The sequence below is a fragment of the Ictidomys tridecemlineatus genome, chromosome 3 (genome assembly GCF_052094955.1).
Source record: "Ictidomys tridecemlineatus isolate mIctTri1 chromosome 3, mIctTri1.hap1, whole genome shotgun sequence".
In the NCBI taxonomy this organism is placed as follows: Eukaryota; Metazoa; Chordata; class Mammalia; order Rodentia; family Sciuridae; genus Ictidomys; species Ictidomys tridecemlineatus.
Window position 1 is genome coordinate 61742359 of NC_135479.1, and position 27296 is coordinate 61769654.

Genomic DNA, 27296 nt, shown 5'->3' on the forward strand with positions numbered 1-27296 from the left:
TAGTAAATTTTAAGAAAATATTTACAGTTATGTGAATAAAAATAGGAGGGAAATTGTAAAGACAGATTTCTTTTTGCATGCATAGGTAGATCATATTTTGAATATAATAAAATAAAATTTGAATATAATCTCTCACGTTTTCCTCTGTTAATGTCTTCAGAGTGCTTTTCACTATTTTAAATTCTCTCGTTAATTTTGTTTTCTGTCTCCTGCACAAGCTGACTGTTGAAGTGGGACCCTGCATGCCCATGCTGTACCTTTAGCATCCCAGCATCGTGCCTGAGCCAGAGAGGTGCTTAGTAAATACATCCTGAATGATGACTGCAAATAAATCTTAGTTGTTTTCTTTTTTGTGGTGATCCTTTTATATGCTGTGCTTATTTCTGTTGCTGTAAGTCCCAGGCATGAGTGTTATTCTTTTGAAAATGCATTTAAGAGCTTTTCCAGAAATACAGAAACATTTTCTATACAGTCATATACTGGTTAATGACAGATCACATATATGATAGTGGACCTGTAGATTATAATGGAGCTGAAAAATTTCTATCATCTAGTATATTTTGTTTCTTTTTTACTTTGTGCTGGAGATTGAATCCAGTGCCTTGCACCTGCTAAGCATGCACCCTGCTACTGAGGTATATATCCTGCCCTCACCTAGTGTCTTTGCCAGGTTCTTTCTATACTTAGGTATGTTTAGGTGTACAAATACTTATGCTGCGTTTCAGTTGCCTACAGTGTTCAGTACAGAAACATACTGTACAGGTTTGTTGCTAAGGAACAGTAGCCCATGTAGCTGAGGTATGGATAGGGCTGTACCATCCATATGGGTTTGTGTAAGTTCACTCTGTGATGCCAACATGGGGATACATCTCTCAGAAGGTGTTCCCATAGTTGAGCAGTACACTGCCATATTTGTGTGGTTTTTAAGTGTTCTAAGTTTGAGTTCAGCACCCCTACACGTTTTGTAATTATTATCATTTAGGAATAAAAATACTGTTCTTTATTTTGCCCTTCCTTTTTTCCCTATACTACTGGCTCTCAAGTTGGCTGCCCAGGAGCTTTTAAATGGTTCCAAAGCATGGACCTCACCTCTGGCTACACCTTTCAAATCAGACTTACCTCCCACGCCCATCACAGTGGCAGGTGACTACAGTGTTCCATTGAGGCTTTGGAAAATAGCTCCAGAGACAGAATACATGTCATGCCATATTCAGTTGGAGCAGTCTTCCTCGCCTCTCACTTCAGCTTAGGACCATTTCAAAAAGTTTTAGGCTGCAGACAGTATTCAATTCTCAGCAGCTTGGAGATTGGCATGACAAATTGGAGTCAGCCCTCTTGCTGACTCCTAATGAGAGCTCAGCCCAGCACCCTTAAAATGTATTCACCCAGTTACCACCTCTTTATTTCTAACTGGTAAGCCTGGTGTGGACATGAAGTAATTCTCACTTTTCATTGTAAAATTAATGTACATGCATTCATGATAGTGTAGAAAATTCAGGGAAAAAATACAAAGTATCCTTGTAATCTTATTACGTAGGCAGCTGCTATTACTTGGTGTATTTTTTTCTAAGCATATTCTTTTTTTTTTTTTTTTTTGTACCAGGGATTGAATTCAGGGGCACGGAATCACTGAACGTCCCCAGCCCTTTTTTGTATTTTATTTAGAGACAGGGTCTTACTGCGTTGCCTAGTGCCTCGATTTTTGCTGAGGTTTGCTTTGAACTCGAGGCTGGGATTACAGGAGAGCGCAGCCACACCCAGCTTTTGTATTTTATTTAAAGACAGGGTCTCACTGAGTTGCTTAGCACATCACTTTTGTTAAGGTTGGCTTTGAACTCACCATCCTCTGGCCTCAGCCTCCCGAGCGAGCTGCTGGGATTACAGGTGTGTGCCACGGTGCCTGCACCAGGCCTGAGCCTGTTTTTTTCTACCCTTGCTGTTGCACTGTGAGTGTAACTTTGCATCCCTGCTTTTTGTCTCATGACATTGTAACAGAAGCATTTTTTTCAGGTTCCTACATAACCCTGTAAACATTTTTTCCCCATATTATGTGTTCAATTTGATGATATTGCATTTCTTTATTGCAATTTTTAAAATTTTTTCTAATTAGTTATACATGACAGTAGAATCCACTTTGACACATCATACATAAATGGAGCATAACTTCTCATTCTTCTGGTTGTATGTGATGTAGAATCACACTGGTCAACTTACAATAGCTGAACTATGGAACTAACCTAGGTGTCCCTCAATAGATGAATGGATAAAGAAAATGTGGTATATATACACAATGGAATATTACTCAGCCTTAAAGAAGAATGAAATGATGGCATCTGCTGGTAAATGGATGGAGCTTGACAATATCATGTTACGTGAAATAAGCTATCCCCCCAAAAACCCAAAGGCCAAAAAATGTTTTCTCGGATATGTGGATGTTAATTCACAATAGTCGGGGTGGCTAGGGAAGAATTGAGTTACTTTGGATTTGGAAAGGCGTGAAGGGAGGGGAGGGGGTCTGGGGATAGGAAAGACAGTAGAATGAATCCAACATCATTACCCTGTGAACATTTTACAGCTGCACACAATGTGTAGACAAGCACATCACTTTTGCTAAGGTTGGCTTATCAACCCCCAGTGGACACCAAAACCTATAGATGTTTAAGTCCCTTATATAAATGGCATAGTATTTGCATGTAACCTATGCACATACTTCCGTGTACTTCAAATCAACTCCAGATGACTTACAACACCTAATAGGATATAAATGTTATTTATATAGTTGTTTTACTTTATTGTTTAGAGAATTATGACAAGAAAGAAAGTCTGTACAATTTCTTTTTCTGAAATTTCCAATCTAAGTTTGGTTGAATCCACTGATGGGGAACCTGCGGATGCAGAATGCCAGCTGTATTCCACTGGGTGGAGGTTCCTAACTTGTCCTTGCTCTGATGTGCAAATGTTGGTCACTCCTCATGTTCATACTAGACAGCAGGTTTCAGTGATAGGGTCCCAGGTGCCTGAACTGAAACCCAGGGCTTTTGGGAGCTTCCAGGTTGTGCAGTGTTTTGTTTTGTTTTGTTTTAATACTGGGGATTGAACCTAAGGGCATTAATCACTGAGCCACATCCCCAGCCCTTTTTATTTTATTTTCACACAGGTTCTCACTGTGTTGCTTAGAGCCTCACTAAGTTTCTGAGACTGGCCTTGAACTTTTGATCCTCTTGCCTTAGTCTGCTGAGCTGCTGGGATTACAGGTGTGTGCCTCCATGTCCGGACTAGGCTGTGCAGTTTTGTCATACCCATCAGCTAGCAGGTCCTGAATCTGGAGAAGAACCAAAGGCCAGGTCAGGGTCTGCACCCCTAAAGTCAGCTGTACTGACCCATCTGAACGACAGTTTGGAAGAGTGTTCTACAAAAACAAGTCTAAAACGTATATTACACAGATAAAATGACAGTATTTGTGCTATTTTTAAAGGACATTTCCCAAAACATTAATCTGAGTTTTTCAGGGCCACCCCTAAGCTTTTTAAAAATTTTATTGTTTCATTTTTGTGGAACTGGGGATTGGACCCAGGGAGTGTTCTACCATTGAGGTACATCCCCCAGCTTTCTATTTCAAGACACAGTCTTACTATGTTGCCCAGGCTGGCCTCAAACTTGCAATCTTTCTGCCTCAACCTCCTGAGTAACTGGGATTACAGGTGTGTTCCACTATGCTTGTTTCCAGTCTAAGCTTTGAGAGGCTTGCAGCTGGTAACTGAAATCTTACCTTGGAGTTGGCAATGGGTAACTGAGATCTTCCCTTGGGTGGGCTCAGTGTAGGACAGGCAGGCAATCAATAGTGTACTCAGGTGCCCAAGGCTACTGGAAGACACCTGCCAGAGCTCAGCCCCAGCCCAGGTCAGCCTTTGGTTCTTCTCCAGATTCAGCCTAGGGCTGTGTGGGATAAATTGGGACAGGTGGTGCAGAATGTCTGCAGCCACTGAGCTGTTCTCACCCGTGTGTGTGTGTGTGTGTGTGTGTGTGTGTGTGTGTGTGTGTGTGTGTGTATGAGGGAATATGAGGCACAGGGCAAGGTATTGGACAGGTGAGTGGAGGGTGGAGCTGTGCAGGAGCAGAGTCCCCGTCTTCCCCTGACACTGGGCTTAAGAGGGTACAACTCAGGTGACTCTGGAATAAGACAGTTGTGCAGTCTGTTTTTTGTTTTTCTCTAATTCTCTGAATTTTCCATATTGCTACTAAGTTACACCTAGATTGGTTTTTTTTGGGGTGGGGGATGGGGAGTACCAGGGATGGAACCCAGGGTGCTTTAATACTGAGTCACATCCCCGGCCCTTTTTATTTTTGTATTTTGAGACAGCCTCTCGCTGAGTTGCTTAGGGCCTCACTAAGTTGCTGAGGCTAGCCTCAAACTTGTGATTCTCCTGCCTCAGCCTCCTGAGTTGCTGGGACTGCAGGTGTGCCAGCATGCCCAGCATTCACACCAAGTTAAAGGTAAACTTTGATTGGGTTACTTTACTTCTCCAATTTTAAATCCTTTAATCTGTGAAATGGACATACCATAGTACATTCTCCTAGGATATTGTGTAAATTACATACACTTCAATATGTTTTTGCATAGGAGGTGCTCCGGAAGTGGATTATCCATTATCATCCTACTATCAGAGTTATTTTCAGGTTCTATCTGTCGTAAACTTTGTGCAGAGCTTTCTCTCTCTCTCTCTCTCTCTCTCTCTCTGTGTGTGTGTGTGTGTGTAAGTGGAGATCAAATCCAAGGCCTCATGAATGCTAGGCAAGTACTCTATCACTGAGCTACCCAGCCTTTTTTTAAATTTTGTTTTGAGATGGAGTCTTCCTAAATAGCCTGGGCTGGCCTTGGACTTGAAATTCTCCTGCCTCGATTTCCTGAGTAGTTGGGAGTATAGACATGCACCACAACATCTAGCTTTAAGGATTCTTCTAATTATTTCTTCTATGTAGAATTCTCATCAGTGAAATTAATGGGAGAAGTATATAAACAAAATTCTTTCTTGAAATATTGCAAATGCTTTCTTAGTAGATTGTGTCTCCAGTAGCAGATGGGAGTGCTTATTGACTGTCCCAGAACCCACAGTGGATACTATAATTTTTAATATATTTTTTAAATTTTAATTAATTACTTAATTTTGGTATTGGGAATTGAACCCAGGATTGCTTCACCACTAAGCTACATCCCCAGTTCTTTTTATTTTTTATTTTGAAATAGGATCTCACAAGGTTGCTGAGGGTCTCACTGTGTTGCTGAGGCTGACCTTGAACTTGTGATCCTCCTGCTTCAGCCTCCTGTGTCACTGAGATTACAGGTGTGTGTCACCATGCCTGGCTAAGTACTATAATTTTTAAAATGATTACCATTTTAATAGATGGAAATTATTATCAAAATAAAAAAAACCCTGATTTTAAAAAATGAATTTCCTGTTTGTTTTGAAGTCCAGGTTGAATATCCCTTATCCAAATGCATCAGACCTAACTCTAAACATGAAACTCATTTATAAAAATATTTCATAGACACCTTATATACATAACCCAAAGGTAATTCTGTACAGTATTTTTTGTGCACCTGTGTTTTTGACCAGGACCTGTCTGTCTCCTATGAGGTCAGATGTGAAAATTTCCACTTGGGGCCTAATGTCAGTGCTCAGAATGTTTTGGATTTTAGAGTTTGGATTTGGAACGCTCAACCTATATTACTCTAAGAAAGTGATATAGGCATTTAATTTCTTTAAGATTATGATTGTAGTTAAAAAAAAAAGAGAGAGAGATAAGTTGTTGTTGAAGTTCTTGCTGCACCTGATGTGTGTTCATAAGCTTGGGTGCCTATTCTTGCTTAGTGCTGAATATGCCCAGTGACCCTTTTCCCACCCTGGCTCCTATCAGGAGAGCTGGGCCCCTAAGGCAAGGCATGAAGGGTCTCTTTTCCCTGCCACTGGTTCCCAGCCACCATGAGGACGATATCCCAGCGCGCCACCCAAGGAGGTACACACTGTGCCTTTGTTACTTTTACTGTGGACAGAAGCCATAGCATAGAGTCCCTTGGGTAATGAGCACTGAGAAAAAGTGCTTGATGTTTTGGACAAGCCCTTCCTTTCCTACCCAACAAGCTGGTGATCTGTAAGGGAGAGAGTTTAATCTGTAGCTCAGAGAGAACAGCACAGACTTGCTTTTTATTCAGACTGAGGATGGGTCTGAATCATGCAGACAGAAGGACTGCCTTTTGTCTCTGGTCTCCCCTCCCCCGTCTCCCTCACACTGGGGACTAAACGTGGCCATTGTTTGGGATCTGCCTTTTTTCTCCTGGGGTTTCAGCTTTCTTGTCTATAAACTGAGGTGGCAGTGCCAACATCCCAGGGTAGTAATGTGAAAGTAACAGCCATTATTAGTTTTCAGCAGAAACTACACTGGAAGTTCAGCTGATAGACAGTTGGGTGCTGCTCTGCAGGAACGAGTCAGTGCAGCCCCTGCCTTCTCAGAGCTGACAGTCATGTGGGAAGGTGGGTGTCTGGGGGCAGTGTGAAATGTACAGTTGGAAATGAAGACTACAGAGCTATCACTGCATGGGCACCAGCCAGCCAACCCTCCAAGCCCACTAGGGGCTATGCCAGTGGTGACTACAGCTGATGACCTCCTGCCCTGTGGAGGCCCTGGTCTGGTGAGAGACCGTGTTAGTAGCACAGCCAGAGAAGGTAACAACGGAGGTGGCATTTAGGGATTTTAGGGATGAGGATGTGCTTCTCTTTCCCATTGTGGGACCATCGTGAAAATGTATAGTCTTAAGGAAGCGGCCCAGGCAGGCACAGGGCTCAAGGCAGGAAAGAGCATAGTGTGACAGGTGTTTGGGGAGCATGGGAAGGTAACCATGAGGTGGGCAGCTATAGTTTTTTTTTAAAAAAAATATTTATTTATTTATTTATTTTTTAGTTTTCGGTGGACACAACATCTTTGTTTGTATGTGGTGCTGAGGATCGAACCTGGGCCACACGCATGCCAGGCAATCGCACTACCACTTGAGCCACATCTCCAGCCCCATGGGCAGCTATAGTTCTGGCACCAGGGGACAAGACAGTCTGTTCCCTGTATGTCAAGGATGCTCATATCAGTATGAGACAGTGGGAACGCCTTGAGATGAATATTGGAAAGGACTTTGGTTGCCTTCTTAGGTCTGCTTTGACAAAATTTCACTTAAGTGTAGCCTGATATAACAGAAATGGATTATCTCACTGTTTTGGAGGCTGGAAGTCCAAGATCAAGGTATCAGCAGGGTCACCCTTTCTTTCCTTCCTAGCTTCTGATGGTGGCTGGTGCATCACTCTTGTCTCTGCCTCCATCACCCCTCATTGTCTGCATCTCTGTGTCTCTTATAAGGATACCGATCATAAGAATATAGGATCTACTCTGCTTCATTGTAGCTTCATTTTAACTAATTACACTGGCAACAACCCTGTTTACAAATTGGTTCATGTTCTGAGGTACTGGGAGTCAGGACTTCAACATATTTTCTGTGGGAGACCCAGTTCTGCCCCCCAAAACATGATCAGAAGCAAGCACTGTAAGTGCTGAGTTGGCTCCATACAGTAGCACCACATGGAGCAGACTACTGGACCAAGAACTGAGCTGGACCAGGCAGGACTCTGGACAGTCTCTTGTGGGCTTGCTCTATCATTTGTTCAGACCATTTGCAGGTATTGGGGAAATCTCAATTAAATGTATCCAGCTTCCTATTGCAACTCCTTAAAAGCCACTTCTGGCCCAGGCTCTCATCACTGCCCCCCAGACTAGTCAGATGGCATTGCTGCTCTGCTTAGAGCCTCCAACAGCCCCTCTGAAGGTGGAAGCTCCCAGACTCTTCCCTCATGTGCCCTGGGGATCCCTCTGCTTACACCAGAGTCAGAGCAGAAGTACCCCTACCCCTTGACCCTCACATCTCTGTCTCAGTGTCTTCTCCTAGACCTTCTCCCCAGCTGCTGCTTCTTCTCTTTTGCTTTTTTTTGTTTGTTTGTTTCTGATCTTGCCTTACTGGAACACAAGCCTCATGGGAACAGGGCCTTTCTTCAGGCTTAAGGAGGGCCTGGCATGGTGTAGTATACCTCAGTGGCACCAACTTGAGGGCCTTAAATCTCCTTCAGGATGCTGGAAACAGGTGTGGGATTTAGGTTTTAAAATTTGGCTTTAAGTTATTATTCTGCCATTGGTCAGCTATATGCAAGCCATTTTATCCTTTTGAACCCTAGTTTCTTCATCTGTAAAAAGGGTTGATAGGGGATAGGGCTGGGGGTGTTGCTCAGTGGTAGAGCATGTACTTAGCGTGCATGAGGCCAGGGTTCTATTCCTAAAACTACCAAAAAAGACAAAAACAAAACATCACAAAAAACCCCAAGAGTGAGCCTTTCAGGGTCAGACTCCATTGCTCCCCAGCTGAGTAACTTTGGGCAAGTCACTGGCCCCTAAGCCTCAGCCCTGGTCTGTATAGAGTGAGAGTTCAGTAAGAGAACCATGAACATTGTAGGAATGTCACTTGCTTTTCACATAGTAATTTGTTTGATCCTCACAATAACCCCAGGAGATGGGTACTCTGTCTCCATTCTGCAGATGAGAAAACTGAAGCACAGAGAATTTAATCTCCTAGACCAAATGTTAAGAAGTAGCAGAGCCCAGATCCAAACCCAGGTGTTGGGGCCTGAGCATCCCCACTCAACTACCATGCTAATAAGTACTATCTCTGACAGTGCTCAGCCTAGGTCAGATCTGAGGAGGAAATGCAGAACACAGATAAGGGAATCACATCTATGGCCTGGATTATAGTCATTTCTGCACTTCACTGGAGCAGTCCTAAAGCAGTGATGTGATGTCTCCTGATTGGCAGCTGTCCTACCACTGAAGAATAGATGCAGTTCCTTCTATGTGAGTGTCAGGAATGGAAGTGCGCCCCACCCATCCACATACAGAGCATGTGGTAAAAAGCTGTTCTGGAATCATAGGAAAATGAATAGCTGCTTCCTGTGGGCAGCGCTGTGGGAGCAGGGTGAGAGGAGCGGCCCTCATTGCCTTTTATGCTGAAGTATTAAAAAATAAGTTATGGGCATCGTCACTCCCCACCCATAAAATTTGAGGATGTGTCTATTCCAGAAGAGTCACAAAATCACTTCACACCTCAAAAAGTCAGGAATTGGTAATATCCTACTCCCCAGGCCAAATTTAGAACTCATAGTTGTCCTTAAAGTGTCTTGCCACTGGTTTGCCCAAAGCAAGAACACCTAGGGTTATAAGTTTCTCGGTTGTCCTGCCTCTTCAGCTCATCCTAGTTTTTTCAGAGCCCCAACAGGCTTATGGTCTAGTCCTGGCCTGAGTCTCTGTCTGCTGCCTCTTGCCTTGCTTAGTTTGATTCTCACCCTGAACTTCCTGTGATCTGGAAATCAGATATAGAGCCTTAATTCCACTCACATCAGCATTTTGCTGGGGCAGCCCTAGGTGGTGATGTGACATCACCTGATAGGCAGCTATCCTACCACTGGGGGTCCTGGGTTGGCCACATGGCAGGAGGCGGTCATGGCCTGTCCCTTTGTTGTAACTTACTTCTGCCCTACCGCTGCTAGACACTGATCTAGCTGTGGTCCAGCTTTAGTGTGCTTCTCATTTTATACCTCCTTGTTTTTTCCTCCATGTATTTATATTCCTCCTCCTCCTTTTTCTTTCTTTCTTTCTTTCTTTCTTTCTTTTTTTTTAAATTTAATGTTACTGGAGGTAGGCAGTAACATTATTTTCTCATATCTCTTTTAATTAAAAGCAATCCTTTCTGCTCCTCCCTGTGATTAGACAAAGTGAGGACTCTGGAAGATCCCCTGTGTTTAGAAGCCTCAGCTCAGGCAAGAGCTGCTGGGTGGCAGTGTCCTCAGTGGCTGAAGTCATCACTGACTTAGGAGTAACATGGGGATCACAGGAAGATGTCACAACATTGAGGAAGACTGAGTATGGATTCCCCTGCAGTTCAGTAATGAGGAAGGAATTTGGACTGGAGACTGGTTCATCTAATGGAGGAAGCTGGTCCTGGGTTCAATGTGGGCTCCTCCTTCCCTTCCTCTAAGGGACACCATCCACGAAGAAAGAGAAGGTCAGAGACCAGCCAAGCTAGAGCCCAAATTGTTCCCATAGAGGCCAGGAAGGCAGGTTTTCTGCTGTGTGAGGTGGAATATGTGGGTGCCTGACAGTGCTCTGGATCCTGGGGTTGGAGAAGAGGGTACCAGCTTGGGGTAAAGTTCAGATCCTAGGGAAAGGTCTAGCTGGGTCCTGAGTACTCCTAACCCCTCCCATAAACAGTGTTGGTTTCTATTTCACAGAAGTAGGAGCAGAAGCTCAGAGAGGTCAGCCATTTGGATGTGGTTCCACTGTTGTCAATGGTAGAAACAAGATTTGTCCAAATGTAAGGGTCTGGTGGACCGTCGGAGGGAGAGACCACACAAGAGACCAGCTTCATGCAATTGCAGGGGGAAGTTTATTGAACCAGCATGCTGGGGCTCAAGGCTCACTCAGGAAGGGAGAGCAGCCCAGAGCCCAGAGCAGAGGTCAAGCAGAGCTTAAGTACACTTTTTGGAGAGGGTGGGGGGCTTTGCATACATCAGAACAAATCATCTTGAGGCGCGGGGAAATTGAACAACAACCCTGAGCCATGATTAGTACATCTATTGGCGGGAACAGTCTGGGCAGAGGTGATTGGTCACCCCTGAGTGGGGTACACATTTAAACTGATTGGTTTTGTGGCCTGGATGCTTACGTCTGAGCTATTTGGAGCCCTTAGCTAATAAACAACCAGGGAATCAATGGAAATATTCACTGGGCAGTTCAGGTATTGTTCTAACAGCTACAGAGATTACAGGTTCTGGGGGTAGCAGAGGAATTTTAACAATACCTGGCCTATTATTATTATTTTTAGCCCAAGCCTTTCAATTTAGAAACCTTACAATCCCCAGTCTTTTACACTTTAACTCAGACTCTTGCAGCTTAGAGTCAGCTTAGAAATTTTACCTTTACACAAATAGTACTCTTTCTACTAGCTGGTCTTTCCCCAGCTGACATGCATGGAGGCAGAAGGGATTTCAGCATCACTTGGACACACATGGATCTTCTTGGGTCTTTGAGGCCTGACAACCTTGCAGTCTTGCCCAAAACACCTGTGTGCCCACCATCACCAGACCAAACCCAGAACACACAGTATCAGGTCCCCTCCTCTGCCTCCCCTGGGGTCTGTGTGAGGCTCACAGAGGCATGCTGGGGACCTCACAGCTCCTGTCCCACACACAGTATCTGTTCCCTTTATTTAATATTATGTGAGTGGCTTCAGTACTTTCTAGGAAAATTGCAAAATATAGCTGATAAGAAGCGATTTCCTGTTTGTTTTTTTTTTTTCAATCAATTTGAATTCACTTCTTTCAAAAGTACCTGAAGTTAGCCAACTGAATCATCTTCATTACGAAATCTCTTGACTTCAGTTTTAGGAGCACATGAGGGAAAGGAAAACCTTCCCACAGCACAGAGTACAGGCACCCAGGTCCCACCTGGGTATCCTGGGATCAGGCAGGGTGGAATTGAATCTGGGAGATCCTGGCCCATCTGAACAGGGCGTTTCTTGTATCTTCCTTACCAGACTGAATTTTGAGGAAAATATTCTGTAACAGACTGGAAAAAATAAAAGTGGTCCCACCCATGGTTACAATTCTTGGCCACATTGAAGCTATTCGAGGTGGAGCTGGTAACACAGAAGCCTGTCTTAGATGGGAGAAGGTCCATGCTGCATTTGGTGGTATGATTAACATAAACTAACAATTCCTGTTCTTCCCTCCAAAGAGTGACAGGGAGGAAGCAGTCAGCATATAGAGAGTGGCTCTTGCTCTTTCCTTGGGTCCCTGTGAGTTGTGAGCCTTCGGATCCTCATAGCAGGGCCAGGCTCAGGTGGTCAGAAGGGTCCATTCAGGCCTGTTTCACAATGACATCTGTGTTCCCTGTCATGTGCCCAGGCACAAGAGGCTCTTTGTGGACTGAGATGCTGTCACTAAGGCAGTGGCATCTCTGCTGGAGACCCGCTGTGTGCAGCTGATATTTAGGGTTTGGTGGCTGTGAATTCTGCCACCTGTGGAGCTGAGAGCTCTGCATCCGTTTATAAAAACCACAGTGTGGAGGGGGAATACCCTTTGTCTTGATTCTCCACATTGATGTGGTGAACTATTTCCGAATTTGCAGGCTTTGCTCCAGTGGTGGTGATGGTAGAAACCAGCTTAGACATTTGCATTTGAATCTGGCCTTGCAGGTGTGCTTCACAGCTCAGGGGCAAGGGTCCTCATTGCTGGACCAGGTCTTGCTCAGAACCACAAGTTGACTCTGACCATGTGGGCAAGGAGCAGCTTTTCCTGCCAGGGTGATGCTAATTTTCCACAGTACTCTTTCTGGGTTGGAGGTTGGTAAGGGGCATTCTCCTTTATTCACTCATGATCTTCATTTGTTCAAAAATGGGGCATGTCAGATGCTGTGTCTTATATAAATCTAGGGTTTTGTGAACCACACTTTAGATTCTTTATCATCAGAGAGGCCGTCCAGAAGCTGCTGGGTATGAAGGACATGAACAGAGAGCTTAGTGGATGGGGGTTCCCCCAGAAGTATCCCCAGCACATCTGGCTGCCTTTTCTCTTCAGCCAAGGTGGCAGCATCTTTGTTTCTTGAGCATAGGAAAGCCAGTACCTGAACTGGCATCGAGACTTTGGAAACAAAATGAACCCAAACTGTTTCAGTGTATTGTTAAGAAATCTAATTATTAAGATGTATTCAAAGGACTTTCCAGAACTATCTAGCTGTTTTCTAAAGAAGAACAGTGGAAAATATAATTGAAGTAATGTACTAGGATGGGGTTTGACTTTATTTTATTTAGAGAAATAACCTTTTTTTTTTTTAAACTGCAGCTTCTTTTTTTTTTTTGCCTATTTATTTATTTATTTATTTGCTTGTTGGTACTGATTAGTGGAGACATGAGGTAATTGCTTGCTGACATTTTTTGGGGGGTCCAGGGGATGACAATAAAGCACAACAAATACACCATGCTTCATGCCCAGTATTGTTCCATGTTAAATCTTATTGATGTATGTTTTTTAAAAATTCACAACAAAGTAAAATTGCTTGGCAATATTACAGTAGAGAAAAGTCTACAGTCTCCTATCCCACCCCAGCCCTCTGCCTGAGGCATTCTCTGGCTACCTGGCCTGGTCATTCTGTGGATTAACTCTGTGGCCCAAACTGCATTTAGGCCTCTTCTCCTGTTTCATTCACTGTAGCCAGGGCCTGGCCATCTAGAAACTGCCTTTGTCATGAGTCATTCCTGACCTTTTACTTTCCCCCAAAGAAAGCAGATCCTAGGAAGCACGTTTAGAATGGAAATGTAGAAGCAATATTTAGGTTAGCAAATCCTGATGATTAGGTTTGCTACTATGCATATTATGAAAGAGGGAAGTAAACTAATACACAATTACAACATTTTCAACTAACTACCCCTAAGCCATGAAATTGAATTCTTTGTCCTTCCGCCCATCATTCAGCAGGTAGGTATTTGCCAGTCTGGGGTAAGTGCACTGAGGGATGGAGAGAGTTTGCCCAGCCTGAGGGCTGATATATCCTGGAGGGAGGCTAAATCTGCAAACCCAGGAGCAGGAGGTGGAGGTGGGTACGCTGAGCTGCACAGAATCCAGGGGAGGCCAGAGCCAGGAACTTGCTGAGCCAGCAGCTCCATCACACTTCCAGTCCCACGTTGTCTCAGGCCTTGCTCTGAGAACTTTAGAAGAGCTGGGATGGAGCAGAGGATGGAACACTTAGACTCATGTTCCCTAAGCTCTACATCAGTTCCTGGAGGCATCTACACTCCCTGATCCACAAGCATCCTGTGGAGTGCGGGCATGTTCCCAGGGAGTCCCTCTCTGGGTCTTGTGATTGTAAAGACTCCTTCATTGGGGGTTTGTTATATCTGCTAGAATTTCACATCTCATCCCTTTAGTAAAAACTGTCTTTCCAGAGCTGCTTATAAGTGTTCAAACTAGCTGAGTGCCTTCCACAAAAATGCCTGCACCTGTGTTCATTTCTAGTCTGTGTACAGTGTTTCAAAACAAAAATGTTCAGGGTCACCACAGAAATAGGTGGGCTGTATTTTCACCAGTCCTTAAGACTATAAGATGGGAAGTACAGCTCTCAAACCTTGTTACAACTTGAAGGGAGCCTTGGTGCCCAGTGCCCAGTTCCTGACTGCAGGAGATTTTTAAGATCAGCACTTCCAGAATACTATCGTGGTCTCTGTTTGAGTTAGTCCCTCTCTTTGGAGCAGTGAAGACTGAAGTTCTGATTTTCCTGAGACCTGACTGCCAGCTGGGGCTTACAGCCCAGAGACTCTTCTCTCCCTGGGTGCCGTGTGGCTTGAGTAGTGGTGATGCCAGTTTTGATGATGATCACTTGATTTTAACCTTGGAATATCCGTAGTCCATTTCTATCCTCCTCCTGTATCATTGGGCTCTTTCCAAACCATGAAGGTTTGAGAATGGGGTGTGGTCTGAATAGGGGACTGCTAGGCTTGAGAGGGACAGCCCTGTCTTTGCTTGTGGTAACTCTGCCTTCTTCCACAGCCACTTCCCCCCGGGTGTCTTCTGAGCTGGAGCAGGCTCGACCACAGACAAGTGGAGAAGAAGAGCTGCAGCTGCAGCTGGCACTTGCCATGAGCAGAGAAGTGGCTGAGCAGGTTAGTACCCCGGGTGTGCCTTCACTGCAGTGACTTCTGGACAGGGGATGGGGCATGGACTCCTGGTGGTTCCCAGGGAGTCCATCTTCAAGACTTTCTGATGTGCTTGGTGAGTTGACTTCATATGGCTACAAGTGTGTTCCTGTTATCCACTGACCCCAGTGCAGAAAGAGGCCTGTGCAAAGTTACATTTAGGAAAGGTTTTCAGGAATGCCATTGCTAAAGGAGAAAATAAGAAAAAGTGCTTCCCAAACTCACATATGCAGACAGTCAGTGTCCAGGGTCCCTTGAGTGAACATAGCCTCCAGGGTCGTGCAGGTCAGGCGCGGAAATGCAGGCTATAGAGAAAGGAAGGCCTAGCCCCTGTGGAGGCAGTTAGGCAAATGGCAGGTGCCAGGCGGGGTGGGGGGAAGGCTAGAAGTAAGTTTTCCTGGAAATGAAAGTGCTCATATTTTCAATGACAGAAGTATGTATTATTAATTTATTTTTGTTGTTTGGTGGTATTGGGGATGGAACCCAAATCCTTCCATATGTTAGGCAAACGGTCTACCTCTGAGGCACACTTCCAGTGCCATGTAGTAGTTTTAGGATTTTTTCCCCCCTAGTACCCCTTTTTATTTAATAAGCATGCATTACTTTAAGATGGGGGAAAAGGGGAAGAAGCAGTTAAAGTAACATTAGAAGTTATCACTTTAGTTGCAGTTTTCAAAAATGTGTAGATAGAGCCAGGGTAGCTCAGGGATACCTCTCATTTAGAAGCTGGCTTTCAGAGAAAAATGTTGGGATGGTTGTCTGGCCTTTTTTGTGTGTCTGTAACTGAAATATCCTCAAGCTCATTCATGGCCTGTGTCCTCACAGTGGTCTATCCATGTAGAGGCAGTGGCTCTCTGGCCCACACCCTGGAAGAAAGGTGCTCAGAAGTGCTCACTGAGAAGCACAGGGATGGGCAGATAGTTGGATCCATTTTTAGTTACTATTTTAACAAGTAAAACATAGGGAATATGATAGAATTAATGATTATAATATATAAAAGCAAAGGCAAGCTGGATGTAGTGGTGTATGCCTATAATCCCAGCAACTCAGGAGGCTGAAGCAGGAGAATAGCAAGTGAGACCAGTCTCATTAACTTATAAAAAGTACTGGAAATGTAGGTTAGTGGCAAAATATCCCTGGGTTCAATCTCCAGTACTGAAAACAAACAAATAAAGCTAGGGCAACCCTATCTTATGCATGTAGTGACTTTTCCTTAAATAAATATAGTGAATCATTTCTGTTAAAATTAGTCACAGAATTATGCACTTATTTTCTGGGAGCATCTGCAGTGGAAAATGGAATGATGTATGATTTTCATTCTCTTTCTGACTCATTCCTGGGTAGTCAGATGTATGGTTTATAAGAAGACCTACTGCTTCTATAAGTATTAAGAATTATAAAGCCGTTTTCATTTTGAGAAAAAATATTTTAGATTAAGCCTTCTTTTTCCCCAGTTTGATGGGACCTCAAGGAGGTTGAAGTCACACTGGTACAGTAATGGAAGAGCCTGCTGAGTATGAACACTTGGGATTGGAAAGCAATTATGTTTCACCAGTTGATTTTACATAGTCCTTTGAAATGACACAGACTACAGTATGCATTTCCTGTTGCTGGCCAGGGTGGCTTTGTTCTCTCTTGTGATGTTATTATCATTACCATCAACTTCAAGGTCTCATTGTCCCTCTACAGGAAGAACGCCTCAGACGGGGTGATGACCTCAGATTACAGATGGCCCTAGAAGAAAGCCGAAGAGACACAGTCAAAGTTCCAAAAAAAAAAGAGGTAAGAGCTTGCTGGGAGATAAATATTTGAGATGTGCAAGTTGTTGCCCTAAATATCCCTGAACCCTGCAGGTGAGTGGGACGCACAGTGGGTTCTCCAGACTCCACAAATAACCTGCATGTCTGTGGCAGGCAAGAGCAAAGTAAGGAGATACTGAAAATACCCAAATTAAGAGAAGGCATTTAGTGTCCCAGTGCCCGAGTACCCTCATCTATAAAATGAGGATGACAATGGTGCCTGCCTCCTGAAGTTAAGGTAGCTGTTAAATTAATTCAATGGCAGTACTTTGGGGCACTCCTGGGCCAGGATAAGCCCTGGAGTAGTGCTGGTCTCCATCATTGCCACTATGATGGTCTGTGCCAGGCTTCCACACTTTGACATAGAGATGAGCAGGACATGGCTTTGCTTTTGACAAGCTCATCATCATTGTTGTCCAGTAAGGGTACAGACCCCTCCACTGCCACCACAAGGACGGGGGCTCTAGTGCCTTCCCTGTCATAACAGGGATGGGGATGATGGATGTGGTACTCATGGGAGTGGGTGGAGCATCCCCTCCCCCCAGGAGAGAAGGTCATTGGGCCAGAGTGGTGGCTGGCATCTGAGACGCTAGTTGAGCAGAGAGGGATGTTATTCTTAGGGTAGGTCAAAGCCCTGGAAAAAACCATCTTGAGGGGAAGTTTTCAGAGCCCCTAGGACCCTGAAAGCCTGTGAGGAATTTGGCAAACAGGAAATAGTTTGGTGTGTCTGGAACAGAGCTGTCCCAGGAAGTAGTAATACTGAAGAGCTGGTGAGGATGGGGCAGGAGAGGAAGTGGCTTAATTTCCCAATCCTGCTGGGCCCCTCTTGAAGGGGCTTTACTGTATATAATAAGAGGGACTGGTGAGATTTATGGCTAATGCATGGGTACTTGATGTGACTGTAACAAAGTAAAACTGTCCCCTTCTTTTTGTTTCAAAAGCACGGCTCCCACCCACCGCAGACCACACTGTTGGATTTAATGGATGCTCTCCCCAGTTCAGGCCCTGTTGCCCAGAAAGCGGAGCCCTGGGGCCCAGCAGCCTCTGCTAACCAGACCAACCCCTGGGGTGGTTCGGCGGCTCCCTCGAGCACTTCGGACCCCTGGCCATCATTTGGTAAAGACTCCATCCTTGGTCTCCTGTGTTTGCCTGCTGGATGGGTGAGGGGAACAGGGCAGGGCTTTGTGCTGTCTTTCACCTGTCCCAGTCTATTGTGGTGGGGGTACAGGCTGTACACTTCCTAGCAGTGATGCCCAGGAAGCCCTTGCCCTCTTCCCTGGGGATCAAGGCCCTGCACTCTTTCTTGGTGTTTTGAATGGTTTTCTGCTTGGGTAAAAGAAATGCTGGCTTCTTCCCTGCCTCACACACACTAGAAGTGACTTGTCCCTACTGTGGGACACACATCAGCTCTCTCTGCTTCAGAATCACACCCAGCACCCAGCTTAAGAAGCAGCAATACAGAGCATGAACCATCTAGATCAAGTTGCTGTAAGTAAAACTGCTGTTAATGAAGAGGGGATACATTTGCTATAGCTCTTACTTGTTATTTAAGGGAATAGTGAATCAATATAATAGAGTAAGTGAATTACTAAGTTTTGCTTAATGTTAAGTATAAGAGAATATCTGGCAGGAGATTTTAAACAGGAATATGACAGAATTAGTTTGCTCTCGGTGATGATTCTGGCACATGAATTTTTAAATTGCTGAGCAGGGGCTTGGCCTTGCAGGCTTCAAGGGGATTTCCTGGCCTGGTGTTCTGGGAACTTCCTGGTGCTCTGAACTGTGCTGGCCACAGCCGATCTGGGGGCTTTCTTTCTAGGAACCCTGAACTGCATATTTTGTGGCATCTTGCCTGTATCCCTTGAGAGTCCTTGTTTTCCCAAACTAGAACCATCTTTTGTATTCAGCTCAGTTCCCTGGATGTTTGCTAAAGTGTGCCAAGTGCCAGGTTCTGTCCTGCCATGTGACGACCCTGAGACGAACAGGTAATGAATGGTCCCTTCTTTCAGGTTCCAGTCAGGTGCGGGTAGAATGGAAACACAGAAGAGCTGTTCTGTGGAGTCAGGCTTCCACAGAGGTTTTTTGAGGGCATTCAGGGGTGGGAGGCATCCTAGAAGGCCTGAGGGTGTGCAGAGGCAAGGATCTTGGAGGAGGGCTGCTTCCAAGAGTCTCCAGTAAAGAACAGGTGACAGGTGGTAAGAGACAGCTGTTTTCTGTTCATCAGAAGGCCCGAGGCGAGGTATGCTAGAGTCTTACAGGTGCAGGAACCTATGCTGTGTGAAGTGGGCAGCAGGGGAGGTTTGAGGGGAGAGTGGGGCATCTAGGTCACTCAGACCTGAGCCTTGCTGAGTGCTTGAATTTGGTCCAGAAGGTGGTGTTAGCCCTTCGGCATTGCTGTTGGCCCTGGTGACCACACAGAACCCCACACCCGCTTTGGTAGGCAGAATTATCCAGAGTTCTCACTCACTGAACCAATTCCAGGGCTGCTTAGAAGTTGGTTTTCATAGTCCGTGGCCTGTGTGCTTGTGCACTAGGGAGCCTGTGGTGGTCGTGGTCTTGCTGAGCACACATGACAGTGTGAGGCAGGTCAGCTGGAGCTATACACAGTGTGTCCCAGGGACAGTAGGCCCTTCCAGAGAGTTTCTTTGACTTTCTTTATAAATTTGAAAAATGATTCTTCTCTCAAACAATGGCCACTTTGTCATGGATGGGATGTTTTGGGGAAAGACTGTGCAATATCCTTCAGGGTTGTGTGATGGCTCATTGAGGAGGAGCTTATCAGTGCCTGGAAGAAAGTATGGCGACCAAGAGCCAGGGAGGTTGAGGAAGGTTGCACTCCATGGTGGTGGAGTAGGAGGGAGACTTGGCTTTCACACTTTACTTGTGCATTCTGTTGATTTGTTTACCAGGGATGAGTTCTACTGGTCGGGGGAGACAGAACAACAGTAATTTTTAAAGGACCAATTTATGTCGTGTCCTTTTGTTGACTGGTGAAGAGGTCTGGGTCCTAGACTGGATCCTTGAGGTCCAACTGTGGAGTCTCCCTGGTGGGTGTGGACAGTACCACCCCCAGGGTGGGAAGCTAGAAGAATGTCAGGCTGCCATATGCTGGAGGAGGAGGGGCCACTGAGGAGAAGCACTGAGTATCCTGTGGGAATGTACCTGGGGCTTGCTTTTCAGTTTCTAAAAAATAGAGATAAAATTCACCATTTAAATCATTTTAAAGTAGATAACCCAGTAGCTTTTAATACACTCACAATGTTGTACACTTACCACTACTCTCTAATTCTAGAATGTTTATATCACTAGAAAGAAACCTCATATCCAGCCTCTGGCAGCCAGCAAACTAGTTTTTGTCTTTAAGGATTTGCCTCTTCTGGACATTTCATATGAATAGAATCATACAACATGTGCTCTTTTGTGACTTGCTTCTTTTATTTAGCATGCTTTTGAGGTTCATCCATGTTGTAGCAGATGGTAATTCTTTATTCCTTTTTGTGGTTGAATAATATTCCATGGGATGACTGTGCCACTTTTTGTTTAACCATTCAGGAACTGATGGATATTTGGGCCGCTTCTGCTTTCTGGTAATTGTGGATCCAGATTTGAAAGAGAAGATTGAAATCCAAAATTTTGGAATCTATTAATGTTTCAATGTTGTCAGTGATTTTAAAAAATCAGCTGGTTGGTTAATCAAAATCTCTCTGAGTATGGACTCATGAGGCTTTTGTCTGCTTGTTTGCCATTTCTTGCTACTTGCCCACTCAGGGCCTTCTTGGTTCTGATATACTTGGCATTCTAACCAGTGACTGGAAAAGGAAACAGACCATCAAAGCCCAGAAAGGCTATTCATTTCTCCAGGGTCCCACAGCAAATTAGATGTAGGCTAAATGCTTATGGTATCACATCCTGGCCCTATCACCTCATCCTGGATTGCCACAAAGTCCTTCTGTGGCCCTGGCATGTCCTGGAAAAGTCACCCCCAATTCCAGCATCAAGAGAGAGCCATTGTTAGAATGTGAGCTTATTTGCTTCCTGTTTTTTTTTCTGGTATTATGTTTTTACACAGCTGAGGCCATGTTGTCAGTATGATTTTGCATGTGAGCGTGTATATATTTATGCACACATGTATTTTTCTACAGCTTGTGCTGTGTGTCGTGAGCATTTCCAGGCCTTTAGAAAAACCCAAATAATGTGGCACTAATAAGGCATTTCATAGCTGTGCCATCATTCTCTCAGTGTTGTGCAGAGCCGGTTTTACAGTCCCAACTCTCTGCTTTCAAGAGGAAAAGATGCTATAACACAGCATTCTTGGAGGACTTCTCAGAGGCAGTGCTACCAGAGCAGAACAGCCTCAGCCAGCTCCAGGTTCTGGGCTGCATGTTCTCAGGCACTTTGCTCCTTATGCCATCTCTCCAGCTCCAGAGCAGAAGTGTGGTTGGATTTACCATTCACCTTCTGGTAAAATCCAATCGTGTGCCTTTTCATGGCCACCCCTCAGTCCTGAGATGCATTCATAAATTAGAAAGATTAGATTCTTGTTCCCATAGCATTCTGAGCCGCACCCTCAGCATGAAAGAAACACTTTTAAAAGCATCACTTGTCCATCTTTTTTTTGTTTTTCCTTTCCTTTGCTGTACTAGGGATCAAAACCAGAGCCTCGTGTATGCCAGGCAGGCACTGTACCACTGAGCTAGCTCCCTGGCCCCTTCAAAGCCACCATTTGTAGTTGGCCCTGTCATTACCAGTTTTTTTTCAAAAGCAGTACAGGGGGCTGCTGGGCCAAGTGGCCTTGGGAGGAAATGCTAAGGGCCAAGAGGAGGGAAATTAGAGCCTGCCAGGTCAGCAGGGCACTTCCTCCTTTCTTCTAGACACACAAAGCAGCCACCTGGTCTGAAGAGGCCTCACAGCCTGGTGATTCAGAAGGCTTGGCCAGCCCGAGCCTTCTCTCTGCCCACCCCACTGCCACCATCCTGACTAGGACAGAGCCCTGTCTTCCGCCCCAGCAGCAGCAGGTGGTGCTGCTGGCTTCTTGGTGACCTCTGCATGGCTATAACTGCCTCCCTGTGCACATGAATATTCATCTGCGAGATGCACCGGGCTGGTGGGATGTTGCTCCTGTGAATGGACCCCACAGAGGAGGCCGGAAACAGCTTGATCTTTCAGACCTGTGTTCCATCCTCCTTTCATTCACTGGAGCTTTCAACAAGCATTTATTTATTGGGTGTGTGGCATTGCCTGAACCCCATGGAGGCTGTGAGGCTGAGAGCACAGAGGAGCCTTGCAATGGCTCTACTGTCCATTCATGGAGGAGGAGCCTCCCCAAGCCAGCAGTGTTCCCTGGGGACCAGCTGAACCCTGGCCTCCATGCTGGCTGCTTTCCCTTGGAAGGGGGAGGGTGTGTTATCTGTCCCCTTGCCACCTTTGAAGAAAGTCTGTCTGGCCACAGAACCATTTACCTATGTCAACTGTACTTTGTTCATTTTGTATAAATTCAACCCAGAAACTCTCATAGAATTCAGTACTTCTGTGTCTCTTGTGTCATTTGCAGAATGGAAGCCTGATAGAGCTCATCCAGGCTAAGCAGCTTATCCATGGTGATCTGGTGATTTGGGGGTGGCCAGGATCTGAACTGAGCACATATATCATTCTGTGTCTGAAACCCTCTGACTTATGACAGACTTTGTTCCTGCAAGCAGTGGAGTAGGAGTTCCTTCTGAGACTGAGCTTGTTGAATTCAACAGTATGCATTGCACAGGTTACTGATCCTTAAAATTTGGCCATTTCAGCAGTAGGTTCTAAAGCAGACAGAGCCATGAGAACTAACTGCAAGTGTCAGAGGAGGCTCTAGAAAAATTACAACGTGGACTACTGCATGGCACAGTGGGCCCTCCACGTGGAAGCCTTGTCTCTGAGTTCAGGTGGGCAGGGGCTCCACATCCTGCTGACTCATGGAGAGAGCACAACGTCCTTTTGGTGCAGCTATGCATCATAGCATTCAGGGTGGAAAGAGTTTTTCTAGAAATGTTAAAACACTTTGTTTTAACTCTTAAAGATACAAGCCTATCAGTTTGGGGGAAACTGTACGTTCAGATCATCATTGTGCAAGAGTATGTCCAGATGGAAAAAAAATCCTACTTTTGCACATGCATACCTGCTGAGGGCTCAAGGTGGAACTAAGGGCCCAGGCTGGTGGGCATGGCCTAGGAGAGTTGCAAGGCCAGTCTGGGCCTAGCAACAGTCTGGGTCCCTCAACTGCTTAATCTTTGTGTTGTGTCTCATTGTCTGCCTGGAAAACTTCTGTTTATTCTTGAAGATGTGGCTTAGGTGTTCCTCCCCAGGAAGACAGGGTCACCTTGTCTTCTGGCCCCCTCCTGTCCTGTTCACTGGTTGCGGGCTGCCCAGGGTCTGCAGGCTGGTGCAGTGGCTTGTGTCTGTTATTTCTCTCACAGACAGGGACTGTCCTGGGGCTGGGGCTGGGGTTGGGGAATGCTGAACAAATATGGCTTGAATAGAACAGTTCACTATTTGGGGAGGGGACTAAAGTCCCCCAAGAGATTCTCGAGGACAGCCATGGTTGAGAAACACTGGTTTAGTGCCCCCAAGCACCATGTTAGTGAACGTCACTCAATCTGAGACCTTTGTTAACTCCCCATTTAGACTGCCAGGACAGAGATGAGGAGCAGTCTCATCAGGTATATAATCAGAACCTGCTAGAAGTAGTCACTGTTGGTCACTGATGGGTTAGAGCAGATGAACTCCTGAGACCCTGACTTTTCTCAGTTCTTTGTTATTTCCCTCCAATTCCTGATAGACCTGGTGTTCACACAGTTCTGAGTGTATGCAAAGTAGCCCCAGCCCCTGTTCTTGTTGAGTGCACATTCTAAGGCAGACAGTAGCACCCTTCTCTAAGCAGGAATGAGTGTTGGGGTGGGGATGTAGCTGTGTGGTAGAGCTCTTGCCTAGCATGAAGGAGGTCCTGGGTTCCATTCTCAGTACTGAACATATACACACAAAAAGAGGGCTCCACATGTTTAGGGTGGCATATGATGGGACGGCATGGAGGCTGCGTGGTGGTGCCCTGCCTTCCTTGTCAGTTACCCACTTGGTATGTGTCAGGAGAGGCAGTCAGCTTTAGGAGACAGGAGCCAGGTGGCTGTGTCTTCAGGCCGTCATGCTCATCCAGATTCAGATCAGCTTGACTCCGCTGTCCCCCCAAATCCACTTTTCTCCTCTGCCCATATGTGGCCTTAGGAGCTCAAGTTCTGCTCTGCTGCAAGCATAGTGGCCATCTTGAGTGCCCTCTTGGCCACACAGCTTAGAAAATAAAGATCTCTCTGCAGCTCATGTACTTCTTACGGGATTAGGGTTAACTTGAGCCCCCAAGAACCCTCCCCAGTTACCAGTGTAGTGTGTCTTCCCCTCAGACTGGGAGTAGGTGAAGGAAAGTTCTCCCAAGGATTATTAGGGTCTCCTCACAGGAGATGAGAGTGTGGGGGCTAGAAGTAATCTGGGCACATCCCCTGACAGAGGCAAGAATAAGGGAGGAGAGCAACTGTCTGGTTGCACAGGGGATGTGCCTAGTGTGGTTAGGGCTGCAGGGGCAGCTGAGGCTCTCACCTATGATCTCCATTGGCAGCCCAGCTGAGAGAATGTGGGGCTCACAGCAGGCTCTCTCCTGCTCCTGTGGTTCTTTAGGTGCCGGTGAGCAGTGAAGAGGAGCAAGTCGTGCTGATGTTCCCATGGCTCACCGGTGGCATTCTTTGTCCTCTCCGTTGTATCACAGGCAGTTCTGAAGACACTTCACATAGCTCTTCTGGCTTGCATCCCAACTCTCTCCTCAGTGAGCTCTTTCTACCACATTACCTCTCTCCAGTCAGTAAGGAGAGCCACGGTAGAGCTAGTTGCCTTCTTGGGGAGTAGAGTGAGGGCCAGTCCCATCAGTGTGGTTCCAGCAAGGGCCAGATTCAGTTTCCTGAAAAGCTGTTCATCATGTGAGGCAGAAGTGGACCTTGGAGAGTAATTTCAGCCCTGGGGGAGGTGGTTCTACATGAGATGCTGGAAGACTTTTTTGTGAAGGTTCAGAAGGAACTTCTAGGGGGAAAACAGGTGTTTCTAGAGCCTCTGGAAAAGGTGATGGGCCCTAGGGCAGGAGCAAGTGAAGCAGGAGTTGGCAGGCAATGAAAAAATGAAAGTTGACCATGGAGTGTTGGGAGGGAAGCTTGCAGATGGAGGTACCCTCCCCTTGGCTGTCTCAAGCTCCTGGGTGTGGTCACGACAGCAAGCCTGGGGAGGAGTGAAGGCAGCATTCTCTTCCTCACTCTCCTTGCACTACTCCAGTTTGCCAGTTGATCCAGCCAAAAGTTAAAGAGGCAGTAGGACAGTGTCTTGGTATGGTTTCATAGGCCCAGAGAAAAGCCCCTTGGCATTTAGAAACTTGAAAACTTGGTAAGATAATTAGTAGTGGGTTCATCTTCATGAAAGCCAGGGAGTCTCTTTGCCATGCAGGAGCAGTAATGCTAGGGCTGATAAGGGGCATGTGTAGAGATGGAAGTCCAGGGAGCTCTCTGAGCTCAGGGGAATATTTCCTTGCTCCTAACATGGGGTGTAGTCTGTGCCTTCTTCTGTTGGCCCTCCCTGAGCCTCAGCTTAGCCAGGTTGTCACAGGCTGGAGTTGCCCTTTACTCCAAGAAGTTCACAGTTGATCAGAGGCCCATAGGTAAATGAGTAGATTTGGTGCTCTGTGATAGTCTAAAAGAAGGAGGTGGAAGATTCCAGAGAAGTCAGGAACACAGGAGGAGAAAGTAGAAGGTGAAGGGCGAGGGAAGCCAGAAGAGCAGGCAGAGAGCTGCCTTCATTATCTTGGGGAGCAGTGGGACTGGGGCAGGCGGTGGAGGAAATGAGGATGTCTAACTTGCATCTGTTTGGAGTTCCATAAGAGATCATATTTGAGGAGATAATAACTGAGGCTTTCAAGAATTATGGAAAGGGCTACTCAGATTCAGAAAGCCTATTAGATCCCCACCTAGCCTTATCATTGGAAACTGTAAGGAAAGAGGGTACCTAAGTTACCCAGAGAGTTGGCCATCTAGTAGGAAGAAGCACAGTTAAATAACAGCCAGCCCATGACAGACATGGAGGACAGTAGAAGTGTCTTCAGTGTGTTTGAACAAAAACACTGTTTACCCAGACATCCATTCCCAGCAAAATCATTGTTCTGAGGATGGTGGTGAAAAGGTCATTTCAATTTGGAAACAATTACAAAAAAGTCAGCCTCCAGAATTCTGTATTTGATGAAGGTAAAATGATGGCACCTCCTGGTGACAGAACTCTAAGAAAATTTAGAGTAAATTTCCTACCCTTAGCACAGAGACTCTGAGGAGAGTTCTTCAGGCTAACAGGAAACAAACAAACAAACAACCAGATTAGAAACTCAGATCTTCAGGATAGAATGAAGAGTGTTGGAAACGGGAAATAATGCAGGAGAATATTTCAAAAGTAATAAAAAAAATGTGCTGGAAACAGCACACCTGTAACCCCAGCTTCTCAGGAGGCTGGGCAGGAAGATCACAAGTTTGAGGCCAGCCTGGGAAACTTGGCAAAACCCTGTCTGAAAATAAAAAGGGAATATAGCTCAGTGGTTGGGCACCACTAGGTTCAATCCCCAGTTCTACTCCCTCACCCCCAAATTGTAGCTGGGCACAGTGACACACACCTGTAATCTCAGCTACTAGGGAGACTGAAGCAGGAGGTTTACAGCCCCAACAATTTAGCAGGATCCTGTCTCAAAAGGGCTGGGGATGTAGTTCAGTGGTAAAGTATACCTGGGTTCAATCTGCAGTTCCAAAAATAAAGTCAGTATAGTAAAAACAAAAAAATTCTTTTGAGTGGCACATCTTATAAATTGATGAATTTGTTGTTCCCCATAATTGGAGAATACATATTTTTTGTAGTTATATGCAAGAAAACTTGCAAAAAAAAAGCTTCAACAAATTTTTGAAAATTTGATTCATGTAAGATACATTTTTTGATCACAAAGCACTTACATGTTAAAAATTTATAACAAAAAGATAAGTAGAAAACACCATGTGCTTGGAATTTTAAAAACACTTGTAATTCTTTTTTTTGAGAAAACTTTATTAACATTGTTCCCCAAATATTAAATTTATACTTCTACTCTACTGATTTTCCTTTCATTAGTCTATTTATTTATTTTTGATTGGTTCTTTCTACTTATACATAAAGGTGCAATTTTCTGTTATATTTATATATGCATATAGCATGATTTTTAAAAACACATCCCACATTTCCTCCCCTTTCCCATCCCTCCTTTCTTCCTCTCAGTTTTCTATTTTACTGACCTTCCCTATGTCTTTATGATATCTGATCTTCCCCTCCTGCTTTCCTTTATGTTGCTCTAGCTTCCACACATGAGAGAACATTTGAGCCTTGATTTTCTGAGGTTGGCTTATTTCACTTAGCATGATGCTCTCCGTTTCCATCCATTTACCAGCAAATGCCATAATTTCATTCTTTCTTTGGCTGAGTAAAACCCCATTGTGTATATACAACCACATTTTTGCAATACATTCATCTACTATTAGGCATCTGGGTTGATTCCATAATTTGATTATTGTGATGTGCTGCTATTTACATTGAGGTGGCTGTAT

The 27296-nt window shown here is 45.2% G+C and overlaps 1 protein-coding gene across 7 annotated transcripts in view; it reads left to right on the forward strand.

Moving 5' to 3' along the window:
• Epn2 (epsin 2) overlaps positions 1–27296 on the forward strand; it is an 87454-nt gene that overhangs the window by 48606 nt on the left and 11552 nt on the right. For all 7 annotated transcript variants that reach the window (XM_078042984.1, XM_078042983.1, XM_078042981.1 and 4 more), the window contains 3 exons: positions 14682–14794; positions 16517–16609; positions 17568–17742. In XM_078042984.1, the coding sequence (XP_077899110.1) occupies positions 14682–14794; positions 16517–16609; positions 17568–17742 (381 nt within the window). The remainder of the gene's footprint in view (positions 1–14681; positions 14795–16516; positions 16610–17567; positions 17743–27296) is intronic.